The sequence below is a fragment of the Mastomys coucha genome, unplaced genomic scaffold, assembly GCF_008632895.1.
Source record: "Mastomys coucha isolate ucsf_1 unplaced genomic scaffold, UCSF_Mcou_1 pScaffold12, whole genome shotgun sequence".
NCBI lineage: Eukaryota > Metazoa > Chordata > Mammalia > Rodentia > Muridae > Mastomys > Mastomys coucha.
In genome coordinates, this window is record NW_022196894.1 from 56,954,391 (window position 1) to 56,971,613 (window position 17,223).

The 17,223-nt window shown below is 41.4% G+C and overlaps 1 protein-coding gene across 1 annotated transcript in view; it reads right to left on the bottom strand.

Moving 5' to 3' along the window:
- Window positions 1-17,223, bottom strand: part of Crybg3 (crystallin beta-gamma domain containing 3) — a 119,055-nt gene that overhangs the window by 40,047 nt on the left and 61,785 nt on the right. Inside the window, exons 11-15 of the mRNA XM_031364187.1 lie at window positions 15,429-15,562; window positions 12,390-12,516; window positions 4,126-4,268; window positions 3,896-4,022; window positions 736-768 (exon numbers count right to left, since the gene is read on the bottom strand). Of these exons, the coding sequence (XP_031220047.1) occupies window positions 736-768; window positions 3,896-4,022; window positions 4,126-4,268; window positions 12,390-12,516; window positions 15,429-15,562 (564 nt within the window). The remainder of the gene's footprint in view (window positions 1-735; window positions 769-3,895; window positions 4,023-4,125; window positions 4,269-12,389; window positions 12,517-15,428; window positions 15,563-17,223) is intronic.

Below are 17,223 nucleotides of genomic sequence, written 5' to 3' on the forward strand. Positions count from 1 at the left end.
AGAGAGAGAGAGAGACAGACAGACAGACAGACAGACAGACAGACAGACAGACAGAGACAGAGACAGAGGAGAGATGGGGGAGAGGGAGGGAGAAAGAAGGAGTGAGAGCGAAGGGGAGGGAGGAGCCAGAGGAGGACTTGGGGAAGTGGGTGGATTTAAGAGCTTTAAAAATGATACAAGTATCAGAAATCACTGTGCACGGGGCAATGAGAGGCTCAGTGGGTGAAGGTGCTTATGGCCGCTCCCGATGGCCTGAGTCTGAACACCAGGATCTTCATGGCAGAAGGAGTGAACCTTCTCCCAGAAGTCATCCACAGACAATTAATAAATTAGTAAGTTAATATAAGTAAAAACTGGTTTCTAACATGTGTACATAATAAGCACAGCAAGCCAGCCCCTCTGGGAACACTGTGATAGGCAGTGCTGAGCAAGACGGCAACAGGACAGAACAGGAAACTGGAAAGACAGAGAGGCACAAGGGCCCACTGTGGGCATGCAGCAGCCCTGGCAGGAGGAAAGGAAGGATGCTGTGACAAATCCCAGTCAATCCAGCAAACAAACAAACAAACAAACAAAAAACCGTCACCGCTCTCCTCACAGGCACCAAGAACAAGAGGAACTTGCTCTGTGACAAAGAAATATAAAGCTTATTTCAGGGAAAGAGAAAGATTTGGGAAAGAGTAAATGCTTTTGGTAATCACTCCAATGATAAATTAAGAATATTTTGAAACATACCAAGTGTGGCGGCTCATTTATCCCAAGTGGTTCCTGAAAGACATATTAAAATATTTTAAAAATTGGCACCACATCATTTTAGCTGAATTCAGGGTATTTTGGAAATATACTTTGAAGATTTCCATGGTCTCCTCGATTTCCTAAATTCCCTCACGAGCCTATGACCCCTTCTGTCCCAAATAATCTATGGTAATTCCTTGGAATGATTTTAGTATTTGGAACTAGTTTATTTTGACTGCTACTGTAGCTAGGAGAAAAGAGCTCCTGGGTACACTTTAGAAAGGGCCTCCCCACTTTCTTTTCTATTAGTTTCAGTGTATCTGGTTTTATGTGGAGGTCCTTGATCCACTTGGACTTGAGCTTTGTACAAGGAGATAGGAATGGATCGATTTGCAACCTTCTACATGCTAGCCAACAGTTGAGCCAGAATCATTTGTCAAAAATGCTGTCTTTTTTCCACTGGATGGTTTTAGCTCCTTTGTCAAAGATCAAGTGACCATAGGTGTGTGGGTTCATTTCTGGGTCTTCTATTCTATTCCATCGATCCCACCTGCCTATCACTGTACCAATACCATGCAGTTTTTTATCACAATTGCTCTGTAGTATAGTTTAAGGTCCAGGATGGTGATTCCACCAGAGGTTCTTTTATTGTTGAGAATAGTTTTCGCTATCCTAGGTTTTTTGTTATTCCAGATGAATTTGCAAATTGCTCTTTCTAAGTCTGGAATTTCGATAGGGATTACATTGAATCTGTAGATTGCTTTCAGCAAGATGGGCATTTTTACTATATTAATCCTGCCAATCCACGAGCATGGGAGATCTTTCCATCTTCTGAGATCTTCGATTTCTTTCTTCAGAGACTTGAAGTCCTTGTCAAACAGATCTTTTACTTCCTTAGTTAGAGTCACACCAAGGTATTTTATATTATTTGTGACTATTGTGAAGTGTGTTGTTTCTCTAATTTCTTTCTCAGCCTGTTTATCCTTTGTGTAGAGGAAGGCCACTGATTTGCTCGAGTTAATTTTATATTCAGCTACTTTGCTGAAGTTGTTTATGAGGTTTAGGAGCTCTCTGGTGGAATTTTTTGGGTCACTTAAGTATACTATCATATCATCAGCAAAGAGTGATAATTTGACTTCTTCCTTTCTAATTTGTATCCTTATGATCTTCTTTTATTGTCTAATTGCTCTGGCTAGCACTTCAAGTACAATATTGAATAGGTAGGGAGAGAGTGGGCAGCCTTGTCTAGTCCCTGATTTTAGTGGGATTGCTTCAAGTTTCTCTCCATTTAGTTTGATGTTAGCTACTGGTTTGCTGTACATTGCTTTTACTATGTTTAAGTATGAGCCTTGAATTCCTGATCTTTCCAAGACTTTTATCATGAAGGGATGTTGGATTTTGTCAAATGCCTTCTCAGCATCCAATGAGATGATCATATGATTTTTTTGTCTTTGAGTTTGTTTATGTAGTGGATTATATTGATGGATTTCCGTATATTGAACCATCCCTGTATCCCTGGGATGAGGCCTACTTGATCATGATGGATGATCATTTTGATGTGTTCTTGGATTTGGTTTTCAAGAATTTTATTGAGTATTTTTGCATTGATATTCATAAGGGAAACTGGTCTTAAGTTTTCTTTCTTTGTTAGGTCTTTGTGTGGTTTAGGTATCAGAAAAATTGTAGTTTCATAGAACAAATTAGGTAAAATACCTTCTGTTTCTATTTTGTGGAATAGTTTAAAGAGTATTGGTATTAGGTCTTCTCTGAAGGTCTGATAAAACTCTGCACTAAACCCATCTGGTCCTGGGCTTTTTTCGGTTAGGAGACTATTAGTGAGACCAACATGTGGATGCTTCATTCCTTCTTAGAAGGGGGAGCAAAATACCAATCTAAGGAGTTGCAGAGACAAACTATGGAGCAGAGCATGAAAGAAGGACAATCCAGAGACTGTTCCACATGGGAATCCTTTCCATATCCAATCATCAAACCCAGACACTATTGTGGATGTCAGCAAGTGCTGGATGACAGGAGCCTGATATAGCTTTCTCCTGAGAGGCTCTGACAGTGCCGGACTAATATAGAAGTAGAGACTCACAACCATCCATTGAACTGAGTACAGGGTCCCCATTGAAGGAGCTAGAGAAAGGACCCAAGGAGCTGAAGGGTCTGCAGCCCCTTAGGATGAACAACAATATGAACTACCTAGTACCCTCAGAGCTCCCAGGGATTAAGCCATCAACCAAAGAGCACACATGGTAGGACTCATGGCTCCAACACCATATGTATGCAGAGGATGGCCTAGTCAGTCATCAATGGGAGGAAAGGCCCTTGGTCCTGGGAAGGTTTATGCCCTAGTATAGGGGAATTCCAGGGCCAGGAAGTGGGAGAGGGTGGGTTGGTGGGCAGGAGGAGTGGGAGGAAATAGGGTTTGTTTTTTGTTTTTATTTTTGGTTTTGATATTTTTTCGGAGGGGTAACCAGGAGAGGAAATATCATTTGAAATGTAAATAAAGAAATTATCTAATAAAAAAAAGAAAAATTATATAAAAAAAGAAAAAGAAAAGAAAGGGCCTCAATTTCTGATGCTGAGGCATAGGGATCCAGACCACTCTGTGGTGCTTCTCATTACCATGTGGCCACAGCATTTGATGCTTCATTACTCTGCATTCCTTCTGCCTAGAGAATTCCTGTAAGATATCGAGGGTATTCTTTCCTTTGGGAAGGTCTGAGAGGGTCCTTCCCGCCTCTTCCAGCATGACCTACACACTTCCTGCTGACTACTATAACTACCCACGTATCTCTCTTCCTTGAGTGAACAAGAGTCACCAGGGCCATAGTCATCATGAATCTCCAGCAAGTGAGTCAGCAGCAGCTGACTCATCAGGAGCATTAAGCAACGCTGAATGAATGAATGAGTAACCCTTCCCTGAGGGTCAACTGAGACCACTGGAAAACTCAGAGATGGACCTTATGACTCATAACTAGCAAAATCACAGTTATGGAGTAGCAATGAAAATAATTTTATGGTTGGGGTCACCACAACATGAGGAACTATATTCAAGGGTTGCAGCACTAAAACGCTTAGGAACCACTATTGTATACAGTCAACTGTATCCTTTATAGGCTTTTGGCATCCGCCTGTCCCATGCTTCACTTACCAGTTGGATTGGTCGGATTGACAAGATTGTGTTATTTGATCCTCCCCAGTCAATAAAGCATTTATATTTTCCTTTCTCTAAAATGTACTGATCTCCACAGAAGAACTTCTGGTGGTAGGCAACCCACCTAGGAAGGAGAGAAGAGCAGAGTGTATAACTGAGCTGCTAACAGCTTTGAGCAGCCGCTTCCCCAGGCTCCCCAGGCTCTTCTTTAGGTAGGGACTACGTACACTCCACTCTTCACATGAATGGATCTTGTTTCACTGCCAAAGCCGACTTCTTCTAAGTCAGAAATACTCTGATTCGTAATGTCAATAAACTTCCCACTTTCTAGGTCAGATTGAAACAGTGTGATCGAAGACTCTATAAAATTCTAAAAAAGTGGGAAAGAGGTCTGTTTTAGAAAGCACACACAATATAGCGGCACATGCTGTTAGGAAAAGGCTCACATTGATAACTGTGGGAAGAATTTTAAATGGCATGAAATACAATGTTGTAATCTCCATTCCTATATAGTTCAGAGAAAAACATTAAGACTGGGCTTGCTCTAATCTGAAAATAACACATGTCGAATAAAAGGAAATTCATCAACAGTTTTAGGTAAACTGCTAGGATTAGATGTATCATGTGTATCAATAATTACAGGAAATACTCAAACTCTCACTTGAGCAAAATGTACACAAAGCCAAGTGAAAATATTAATACAGGGTGAGGGACAGGAGGGACTAGTATGTGAGTCTTAAATACAACTAGATTTTTTAAAGCAAAACAGCTACTTATTCAAAAATCAAAATGAGATCAGAAAAATTGCTTTTAAAGTTGACATATTTGTGATCTTATAAAAAACTTTAAACATGGATACACAGTGGACTAAAGACATAGGCTGCTCACATGAGCGACATTAAAACCAAACACATAAATTCCTAATTTCATCAGTAAATTAAGGAACTTTAAAATGATTAGATGCAATTTTGTACCATAGCCCTCCAGGAAGAGACTTAAAGAATATATAATAAAACATACTTGTTATCAAAATTGAAAGAAAATTGGAAAAAAAAAGAAAAAAACATTGAACAAATTTTTCCATTTCTCTCTATCCAATGGTATTCTTGGTATGTGTGTGTGTGTGTGTATGTGTATGTGTGTGTGTATATATATATATATATATATATATATATATATATATGTCTATATTTATATGTATAATCTATGTATAATTCTTTATGAACATTTTTATGCATAGTATAATGTAATGTTTATTGGTTAAACTCTTGTCCTTTCATTTCTATATAACAGCTTGGGGTAGATGAATATGCAGATGGACTAGAATTCTGTGTCAACTCTTCGCTATGTGACCTCTGCCCCATTTCCTCAGATGAGGAGGACGTGCTGCTGCATGATGTAATTCCCCCGCTGCTGTCCCACACTCACCTGGAGAAGGAGGTGGAGTGGAGGTCACATGGCTAGGGGGGAACACAGAAAGGAAAGGGCAGCCCTACCTAGCCTTGCAGCCACACACATAGGCAGCACTAACTGGACCTAAAGGGTTTTCAAAGCTTCTATTTTAAAAAGGCATGAACAAGAAGCTTGGGGTTCATGATGGGGATATGAGGGGAGCTAGAAGAAGAAAATAGGGAGAAAAAAAAAAGCCTGGCGGTGGTGGTGCCCGCCTTTAATCCCAGCACTTGGGAGGCAGAGGCAGGCAGATTTCTGAGTTCAAGGCCAGCCTGGTCTACAGAGTGAGTTCCAGGACAGCCAGGGCTACACAGAGAAACCCTGTCTCGGGGAAAAAAAAAAAGAAGAAGAAAATGGGAAGTAGTTAAGATGCTATTTCATTATATACATGTATACACTTCCCCAAAACAGGGAAAAAAGCTGGGCACAGTGGAGCACACCACACCTGTATTCCCAGGCTGTTCCCTAGAGCTCTCTGGCCAACTCAGTGCTGTCCAGGTTCACTGAGAGAACCTGGCTTCAACAATCCAATGGAAAGCTTACACGGAAGTTATTTGTTGACTGTCAACCTCTGGCCTATACACACAGGAACACACACAAACCAACATACACATACAGGAACCCATCCACTTATATACGCGCAAATGTCTTCCTATTAGTTCACAGTAAGTACAGAAAATGTACTTACACAGTAAGTACAAGTTCTCTATACCCTACAATACTAAACTTCTTACCTTCTTAATTTATAAAAATAGGATCTATAAATGCAAGACTTTCAGGTGAACACTGTTTCTTATGGACAAGTCAAATATAGTTCAACACAAAAGGACAACTTACCTAGTCAGTAGGGGGAAATGTTCATTAATCATTTTGCACTGGACAACTTGTCAACTAACTTTCTTACTTTGTAGCCCAGGCTGGCCTGGAACTCAGAGATCTGCCTGCCTCTCTGCCTCCTCAGTGTTGGGATTAAAGGTGTGTAACATCACCCCTTACCCACTCCCCATCTCCCCTTCTTCCCAACTCCCAAACCTTTCAAGGATTGAAAAAGTTGTGACAGAGAAAAGTCAAATGTTCTATCAAATCTCAGTGTAAAAGACAATAGTCTTTTGCCTAAAATTTTCACCACAAAATAGTTTCTAATCCATAATTGAGTTCTTATTTCTATCTCCAGAATAACCCTTTGTAATTCAAGAGAATGCACCACCTTTTGTACATTGCTTTCACAAGCCGCATTTAAAAATAAAAAAGTAAACTGAAAAGGTTCATTCTGGATCAGGCACCAATCCCAGATCTTACTAAAATAAAACTTCCCCATTCCTCTTCTATTAGAAGAGGCTGGCACCAAGAAAATGCTCAAAGCACTGAACTGTTGAGAGAGTGGAGTGTCCCTTTCCAAAAAAGAGCGCAAGTTCTCGTGTCAACTGAAGACTTCAGAATGTTTTCAGAAGTACTCATTGGTCCACCTGCTTATCCACATACCCATCCTCTGTCATCCCATCCACCCATTTAACTAACTTATCCATCCATCTGCCCATTCGTCCCCATTTACTCAGTCATGTGTCCACCTACCCAGCCATCTATCTACCCACTTCTCTGTCTACCCCTTTGCCCATCTTGTGAGATATATCAAGCATCCACTCCGGGCTGGGTATCATGCAGAGTGATGAATATACTCTAAACACATTCCTTTCTAAAACACATTTCTCATTTCTTCTAATCTCTGGTTTTACACACACACACACCCACACACCCACCCACACACACACACACACACAGCCATATGTAACCAGTGATCCTGTCTCAAGTGCCTAGATAAGCTTCCCAAGGAGAGTGTAATGTTTACCCTGAGTGACTTAACAAAGTTCTGCTGACAACGGGAACCTCCCTGCCCAGGAGGAGCACAGACACAGACAGGCCTCTTTTCTTCCATGCCGAAACTGCAGGGACCAGCTTACAGCAACCATGCAAATCCAATGATGGCTGGACAGGGTGCGGCCTGACACTTGTCAGGAGCCAGGATCAACAGTGACCAGCAAAACCAGGCCTAACTGCAATGGAAAGGCTCAGGGACAGCACTCAATTAGTGACCTCCCCATTTCCCACAAAGCAAGCTCCTGGTCTCCAGTTCCTCCGACCCTAGGTTACCTGTTGTTTACTCCTTGCTCAGGACTGAAAAGCACAGTGTGTTGAGATGTGCCCGGGGTTCCCTGTGTTTCACTGCACAAGGACACAGAAAGATATTGGCATGTGGAGATGTGTTGTGTATCCACCCTTTCATTCAGAAATACTCGTGTTGAGTAAAGACTTTGTACAAATCACTCTGCCTCAAGGAGTGTCAGCCAAGGGATGCTCCGGAGCCTTATTGAGCCACATGTGACAGCTAGGCTTGGAGCTAAGGAGAGGAGGGGCCTCCTGTTGCAGGAATCACACTACTGGATGCAAGTGCTGAGAGAATCCAGGATCACAGAAATACAACCCACAGCCCGAGTTCTCTACACTGTCCCCCAACCTGAAGCCTTAGCGGCGGTCTGCACCATCTGCACGAGTAGCCCAAGTGGCGTTCTCTTTCTGTTCTCTGCTTTTATCTGCAGCTTTTCTTGCCTCATAGCTTTTGTTTTGTTTGGTTCTGGTTTTCAATCTTTTTCCAGGTACTTCTCTCCCTCTGAGCCACTACCCAGCTTTGTCCCATTCGGCATTTTCCTTTCAAATCTGTCAGACACACGATATAAGAAACAGCTGACCAACAGCCCTTGAAGTACTATCACCTACAGCCAGAGCTGGAGCTCAAAGCCAATCCCATATGTTCAGTCATGTGTCAGTGCTGAGTCCAATGAGGATGGACCTCTACATACGCCATGTACAAGCTGGGGATATAGTTCATGAGTAGCATAATTCACAACATGAATGAGGTTTTGGATTGGCCTCTTCAATACTAGGGGAAAAAAGATATTGAAACAAAACTTTTAAGTGCCTTATCCAGAGACAAGTAGAAACGACACTTGCAGCCATGTCTAGGGTCTGCCTATGAATTCTAGGTAGCTACATCCCTGATTTAAGTCACTGAATATTCCACAGGCAAGGGTAGGTTTTCAGCTCAAGGAGGATGAATGGTGGAGTGACTTTTGTCTTAGTTAGGGTTTTACTGCTGTGGACAGACACCATGACCAGGGCAACTCTTATGAGGACAACATTTTATTGGGGCTGCCTTACAGGCTCATAGGTTCAGTCTATTATCATCAAGGCAGGAACATGGCAGCATCCAGACAGGCACGGTGCGGGGGGAGCTGAGAGTTCTACATCTTCATCTGAGGACTGCTAGGTTGAGGGTATTAAAACCCACACCCACAGTGACACACCTACTCCAACAAGGCCACACTTTCTAATACTGCCACTTCCTGGGCCACACATATACGAACTACCACAACTTTAAAGGCTATACTCTCGTTTATATTTTTTTAAGCACTTATTTAACTTAGTACAGCCTCAAGTATAGTCCTGCACGTTTAGGAAAAAACTAAGAGCTGCTTTAAGCCCAAAGAGCAATCACAGGCCTGAGCAGTTTGACTTTTCAGTTCCATAAATGCTCTTGGCTGATCCAGCCAGTGAGCTCTTACACTATGCCCCTCGGTGGGCACTATGATCTACAAAGACTTGGTGAATCTATTAACTTAAAGGCAAGAGTGGTCTGCAACACCACCTGGGTTCAGAGGTCTGAAGACAGACGCTAGGTGTGCTAGGTATGGCAAAAACAAAATCAATCAGCAAGTCAATCTAGACAGAAAAATCTAGTATAAAACTGAAGGAAAATGTGCATACTGAGCCAATGTTACAGAGGAGGAGAAGACGCAAAGGCTCCTTGGCCCTGAGGCTGAACTCCACCACATTCCTTGCAGTTTTCCACTTTCTTGTTTTTTTTGCTTTGTTTTGTTTTGTTTTTTTCTCTTTTTTTTTCATTTTTTTTTTCTTTTTCTTTTTTTTTTTTAATTTGTTTTTAGTTTTCCACTTTCTTAAAAAGCGACCAGCATCTGAGTATCTGAGTGACTCACTTGGAGCTGGGAAATCCATTTTCCTTGTCTTCTTCCAATCACCGAAATGGCCCAGTTCCCATTATCCCCAAGGAACATATCCGCTATTTGACCTTAGTACATCCAGAGCGCTCCATGTACTGCAGCCAGGATATCTGAACTGACATGACACGCCATAGCTTTCCTTCCTGGATAGCTAGCAGTGAAATCACACGCCTGCTAAGCCTTTAATAGAATAAGATCCAGCTTTCTGCCCTGAAAGATCTCTTTAAGGCCACATTTTTGGAACCGTGGAAATTGCTAATATGACATGTGTTCTACACGAGACATACTTGCTCCTCAACCATCCTAACCCCTGCCATGTTCAGTGGGCATGCAGGAGCCTTTGTCAGCATTAGCACAAGTCTCTGTTAAAGCCATAAATTAACACATGACCAATACTAAGATTATCATGAGGATTATAACTTCATCGAAAATCTAACTTAAAGACAGCACAGAATAGCTTTTATCCACGGAGCACTTTTGCTTATTTATTACAAAAAAAAAAAAAATACCTCACAATTTTCACACATGCTCTAAACTTTTGTGTACAGCACAAATTAATGTGTTTATTCATGCCACCTTTTCCACCATACATTACTATAACCTCTTGGCTACATCAGCTCTCTCTTGATTTGGTAGTACTTGTTACAATATTTCTTCTTGCATTTCTGACTCTTAACAGGTTCCAGCCAGTGGTTTGGGTTGGTTTCTGTTTGGTTGCCCTAGTCAGGGTGGCTGTTCTGAGATGCCAACACATCCTTTCTAAATGTTTCTAGTGTCATTAGGTCTCCCACCTGATTCTCTTCTGGAAGGAGGCTGGGAAGTTGTTTTCACTGTTTACTAGTGAATAATAGTGACTAGAATCATGACCCCCAATTCCACTGTGCATGTGAGTGCAGTGCCCTTAAGAGGAAAGCAGGCTTTGTTGGATTTAGCTTTATCTTTTGTCCTTTGAGTGGTCTTGAAGGGGCGTGACCCTTGTGTACTAGAATTAACACCTTAAAAGCTATCCATCCGCTGTGGCAAAAACAACTCCTGTGTTCAACCTGCCATGGACGGACTGTCTTCAACTTCTTCCATGCAGAAGTTGGTTTTGCTGATATAAGTATATATACTTACTTTCTTACTACAAAGGATCATGTATGGGGAAAGAAGCTTCTCCCTGAGCCCTGGATACCTTCTCTTCTGGGTGGGGGTCGTAAAGGTTGCAGGTCACACAAGAAACCTAACGCACCAGAGGGCACAGTCCCTGTGCTTGTCTCAAGTCTGTGTGAACCCGTCATGACTCTTCAGTTCAATGTGAGTTCCCTCAGTGGGGGCTTGAGAAACATTCTAGAAACAGAACAGAGATCACTTTGGGAAGAGATGACAATTAGACCTGGATGGTAAGAAAACGTGTTCCTCTAGACACTTTCAGAAGTCCAGAGGGCTGCTCAGGGTAACAATAAGCTCCAAAATCCTCCCAACTCTGCATCAACCTTCCACTTCTGGCCTCCCCCGACTCCTACCGGGAGTGCTATGACATTCTGGGCTGCTTAGCTGCAGCAGCATCTCCCTTACTATTCTGTTTCTCCAGGCAGTCACCAGAACCACCTTTCTAAAGCCACTCATTTTTCTCATGTCCACTGGGCTTTAAGGTCCCCCTGTGACTCACAATCAACTCAAGCAAGATGAATCTGAATTCTTCCATGGCACTAGGCCCTTCGCTCACTGGCTCTGGAGTCATCCTTCCAAAGTTCTCTCTCCCATCCTGACTTAACTGCATTCCTCTATGCTGTACTTCCATGCAAGTTTCTCTACCTCAGCACCAGGAGCATCTGTGTCCCTGCCATCACCACCACCACCACCACCACCACCACCACCATCATCACCATCATCATCACCATCATTGTCATCATCATCGCTGCTATTGTTGCTGTCGTGTGTGTGTGTGTGTGTGTGTGTGTGTGTGTGTAAGCACGTGTGTAGCCATATCATATATGTGGATATCAGAGGATATCTTAAGGGTCAGAGGATATCTTAATTTCCTCTTTCCACCAAGTGCATCCTGGGGATTGAACTCAGGTCATCAGACTTGGCATTCATTGCTTTTACCCAAAAGCCATCACCATGACTCATCCTAGAACACTTTAGTGTTGAGGAAGACCTTCGCAACTCAGGGATGTAGCAGGATTTCCTGCCTTCTACCCACTAGATGTCAGCAGACCCACATCCCCTGAAATGACAATCTACAATTCAAAGTCTCCAGATTATTGCAACTTTGATAAGATCACCCCCAGCTTACACTCTCAACTTCACCCACTGGCATAGGGCAATGTCTTGGTCTAAAACAACACTTTTGTTTTCTTTTCATGGCATGCCTTCTGTCCATCGTGGACACTTTTCACTGGGGTAACCCTGAGTAATGGGAGCCTCAGCTGAGACATCACCTCTCCTAAGCAGTCCTTCATATTCCAAGTAGGAAGAGCTGGCCAACTGACCATATACAGACAGTCACAGTCCAACAACACAGGGCATTTATCTGTGTGCTGTGTTCCTGACCAGACTGCCTGCCCTGCATGTTGGGAGGGCATCTTACAACATACCTAAGAAAGAAGGTGCTCAAAAACAAACTGTGGGATTAATGGATGAAAAATAAAAAGTAATCCAGGTGTGATGACACACGCTGGCAATCCTAGCACACAAGAGGCAGAGGCAGGAGGATCTTTAGGGATTCTAGGCTAGCCTGGTCTATAAAATAGGTTCCAGACCAGTCAAGGCTACAATGTGAAATTCTGTTCCAAAAAAATAAAATAAGATAAAAAAGTAAAATAAGTACTCTGTAATAATCACCCCAGGCAGGAAAAATAGGTGAGTCCTGTTCAGTCGGAGGTTCTTAGGTGCTATGACCTCCAGCTCTATCAGAAATCATGTCCAGTTATCATGAAAAGATCAACAGATCTGAATTAATGTGAAGAAAGCAAACTCACAGCTTGTAGGAACCGGAAAGACATGATGGGTCCACTTAAGGCCCCACAAGTACTGCTGTCTTCAAAGTCTCCTTCTTCTAGTAGGAACTGCTGGCCTTTGAAATGCTCCTTCTCATAGGCAACCCACCTAGAAATACAGGATACTCAGTTAAGCCACAGAGAAAACTAGTTCAGAGAGCAAAAGGAGAAAGCATGATAAAGGACAAAGCTGTTCGCCTCAGATTTTAAAAACAACCTTATTTGTTTCCTTGCACAAAGATGGGCAAGCGGCATGCATCACTCGGATCAATGGCTTTTATAGTTTGAAAGCTTTTCCCAACAAAAGGTTGCTTGCAGAATTGTAGCAGAGCAAGCTGTGTTCATGGCATGACTTGCACCATATCTCACCATGGTCAGAAAAGGCTTTGCCAAGCAAAAATCATGGAAAGCTCACATAGTCAATAAGAAAAGGTTCTGGCCCACACCAAGATGCAAGGAAATCTTTTTCATTACACTGATTAAAGCCTTCTGGAACCAAGGGAGGACTGCTGTACTAATCATTTACTCATTGTTTAAGCCAAAGGAGCTTTTCACTCAGTTGCAGATAAAACACAACACCAGGAGGTTTTCCCAAGGAGAAATTGGGAAAGGCCACTAGACTGGACAAAACATACATAGACTCAAACATCTGTAAGTAGTTATGGGTGGGAAACCTTCATCCTAGCATCTTATCAGCACTCATCGTGGAAACAGGAAGCATTCCTGCGGAGTATGCCAGGGACACAGGTTTCCTGAGTCCTAGCCTAACAGTATCAGGAGACACTGATAAAGTGCTACCAGCTCTTAGGCTCCACTGTGAATTTTATCCCTTTCAGAAAGATCACACCCGTGGGTACCTAATGCAGTGTGGGCACTGATGATTCACCAGATGTGCTGCCTATAAAAAGTCTAGCCTTCACCTGAGCTAAGCAGTAAGGGTGGGACCTTCCAAATGGATACACTGTAACTTCATAGTTAGAGAAGTTCTGATTCAGAAACTTGAAGCCCAAGAAGGCTGCCTGTTATTCTTTCTTCATTCCTCTGAAGCAGTGAATCAAAAACAAAACATAACAGACAGACAAACAAACAAAACCAGAACTCTTCCCTACAGTCCAAAGCTGTACACTGTCAACCACCCTTCACTTTTCTTTGCCTTCTTTTCTTCTATTCGATGCTAGGGAATGGAATGCTACAGTAAATGGAGTGAGCCTATAAACATACTGGTTTATGTTTTAGTGAGTTGAAAAAACGGAGGGTAAACACAAAGCTTAAGGCAATCTAAGCTGGCTTTCATATTAAGGAAGTTGTTTGAAGCTAAAGAATGACAGGTACAAAGTCCTTAATCTTAGAAGCTGGATCACGGTTACACTATCTATTTCATAATGACCTTAAATAAATTATACATCAACAGTTTTGCTGCGATCGGATTCCTCAAAATGGAAAAGGGATGAAGAAGGGCCACACTGTAGTATCCACATATAAAGCTAACGAGCTAAAAAATCCATGAGAGAGATAGGTGACATGACAAGCCAAATTGTTTATCCTCCATGTGGGAACATTGTGTTTTTCTTCTTGACTATCATATAAAACTGAGTGTGTGCTCTCTGTCAGAGGCCATATGACACTGTGTGTATTGTCTACCAGAGGCCATTCATACGAAACTGTGAGTGCGCACTTTTTATTATCCGCCATTCATATAAAACTGTGAGTGTACATTCTTTATCAGAGGGAATTCATATGAAACTGTGAGTGTGTGCTCTCTATCAGAGGGCGTTCATATGAAACTGTGAATGTGTGCTCTCTATCAAAGGGTGTTCTTTCACAGGCCACTTTTTTTTAAAAGTCATTTTAGAAAATAACAATATTCATCACACTAGTTTTGAATCCATCTAGTTCACATGGGAAAACATCTAGGTCACGGGGAGAGAAAAAGGAAAAAAAAGTCTAAAACAAAGTTTTAACAATACACACATGTGTTCCCAAACTAGAGAACATAACAAATAAGCACAATAGAATAAAAATGTGTCTGCCCAAACTGGGTATGTCTGTTTAACACAGTGCATGTTTTAAATTCTGGAGTGAGTGAATAATTAAATGGTGACCGGAATGCCAGACCAAGTATCAGCATGGCCTACATAGCAACAATAGTTTTCTTCTAGTCTCCTTCTGCTGATATGGCAGTCATTAGTTTGAATCACAAGCCACAAATATAGAATCGTAGTAGGTGACTGTAGACACCTGTGAATATTTTAAAAGCACCGCTCACTAGAGGGGCATAAACAAGGTGTACATACAGTGTTACATTGATACTTGACATTAAAAAGAACCACACTCAAAATAACTACTGCTTCTGGGCTGATCCCTCACTGACCTCTCAACGGCAAATCAGCTTTGAGCAAAGTTTCTCCTTGGTGTTTTTACCCCCACAGAACACAAATCCCAAAGTAAGCACTAGCCTGCATACAAGTTTTCTAGGGGTTTTGCTGCGGAAATGTTGATTGAAGCTGGGGTCACAGCAAAAGCTCTGTGTTTGGAGGGTTTCATCAAGAGTGGCACCAGGACAGGGGACAACAACTGTCAACGCTTGTGACTCTGGGATCACAGGTCTCACTCTACTCCTTTACTGAGATAACTCATCACCAAGACCCTTAGAACATGAGTTAGCCAACAACAATAGATCAAAAGAATATCAGATTAAAAGAATGGGCCATTATTCATGTTCATAATCTATAGAAGAACAAAAAGCAAAGAAAGAAAAGAAATTGACTTTGCAATTCTACAGTGTTTTAGGAAAGCTAGGTATTAAATTTTCCACATTAAGTATACAATATAGTTTCTATTTCAAATCTTTAAAACCAGCAAGTGGGCTGTAGCTACTAAGTTACACATTTTATTTCCTACATCACAGAAGGGAGGTAGACTGAAGGTTAAGGTTGGTGATTTTGTCTCGTTTGGCACATTTTTTTGAGCCAGTCTTTACAAGTAGACTAATAAATCATGTACTGAAAACACGACACTCACACTCCGCCAATGACACGAATTGATCCGATGCCATGGAAGTCCTTATCACTTTTTAAAAACTTAGGGACAGAATCTATATGTTCACTAAACTCTTTGGTATGTCCACGGAAGTGAGGTTTCTCATAAATGATAACCTGAAAAACATGAAACTGTTATTTAATGTGCTCACATTATAGCATGGATACATTATGAATTACATAAGTGGCATCAGAGACAAAACATGAATAGGGAACAATACCTGGCTTTTAAACTACTGTTACCACTTAAAATAGCACTTGGTATTCACAAAGAATATGACAACTCTTAGGGCCTACCCCTAACTCTCAAGCATCTCTCATATTAGTGTGCCTGGCTGGGATTACACTTTTCTGGTTACTCAAATGTTAGGACCACTATGTAGGCTCAACTGTCTTACAGATGATTTCTGAATTTTCTTTGTATCATCTGTGTCTTGTGAATTCACTGTAGATCTGCCTCATGTCCCATAAGATGTACAAACATACAGAGCTTCCAGTACAGAAAACTAAATTCCTTCTTGGAACACTGGCTGCTTTTTATAGTTGTTGAGATGTGCTGAAGAGGAAGAGGTGTGAGGTTTTAAACTTTAATGCAATCCTCCCCGACAGTGGAAAATGAACAGTTAGTGTTCTGCTAACTGGACACTGGGTTTGATCCGGAGGTGGTATTATGAGTGGAGTGGGGACAGATGGACAAATGGACAGGTAGACAGCAGTAGAAAATTGTCGCCACACAGTGCTCTCTTTACTATTTTGCTCATTTTACTTTTCAAGTACCCCCTGCCTTAAATACACGGTTGTGATAACAGGGTTAATCTGTCCACACTTCATCTCTAGTCCTCACTGTTGCCAATGGAATAATTGGTATATAACTAAACCCCGAGATTTTGGTGAGTAAGTCCCTAAGCTTAAATACATAAAACTAAATAAAAATTATAAATTGTTTCCTAAAACATCTGTACCAATCTTGATGCTTCTACATACTACATTTTCACAATAAGGTATATATTTTTATTATGATATATATATGTATATATATGTATGTATATATAGTATAGTATATATGTGTGTGTGTATATGTATAGTATATATTTGTTATATATAAAACAAAGTTAGAAATATATACATACATACATACACACACGTACACACACAAAATGAAGTTTTATTCAGGCTTAGTATTTGCTGTCTGTGATGATATTCAAGCTAAGTAAAAAGGAGTATTTCTTCATGAATAAGCTCTTGTGACATCACCAATGTTAATTAATTTCTAACTGACAAGTTGTGATTACTTATGAAAATCAATCTGCTCATATATGTCTACAACCTGCCAGAGTGCAAATGCCCCAGGACATCTCAGCCTCTCACACGTAAGTTGTGATTCGCCCCAGCAGAAGTCACGTGGACAGTGTCACAGGGGACTCTACATTTGCTAGTCAGATCAGCAGTTCACAGTCTTTGCTGCATTTTTAATCACCCGAGAAACTTTGAATATTTTTGATCCCTTTCAAAACCGAAACAGTATACAGAGAATAGAAACGAGGCTGGAGTATTTTTAAAATTCAGATGATTCCAGCATGCAGGCAAAGTGTTAAAGATGCATTAGGGCACGTGAGTTTTAAAGGACTCCCTCTGTGTTATTGAGAAATTTGCAGTCAATTCTATAAATTGTGATGTGGAGCAAAGAGAAGGACCGGAGGCACTGGCCCATCTTATTTTGTGAAAAGGGATAAGGGGCATCTCCCTCCACACCCACCTCTGGACAGAGAGGCTACCTC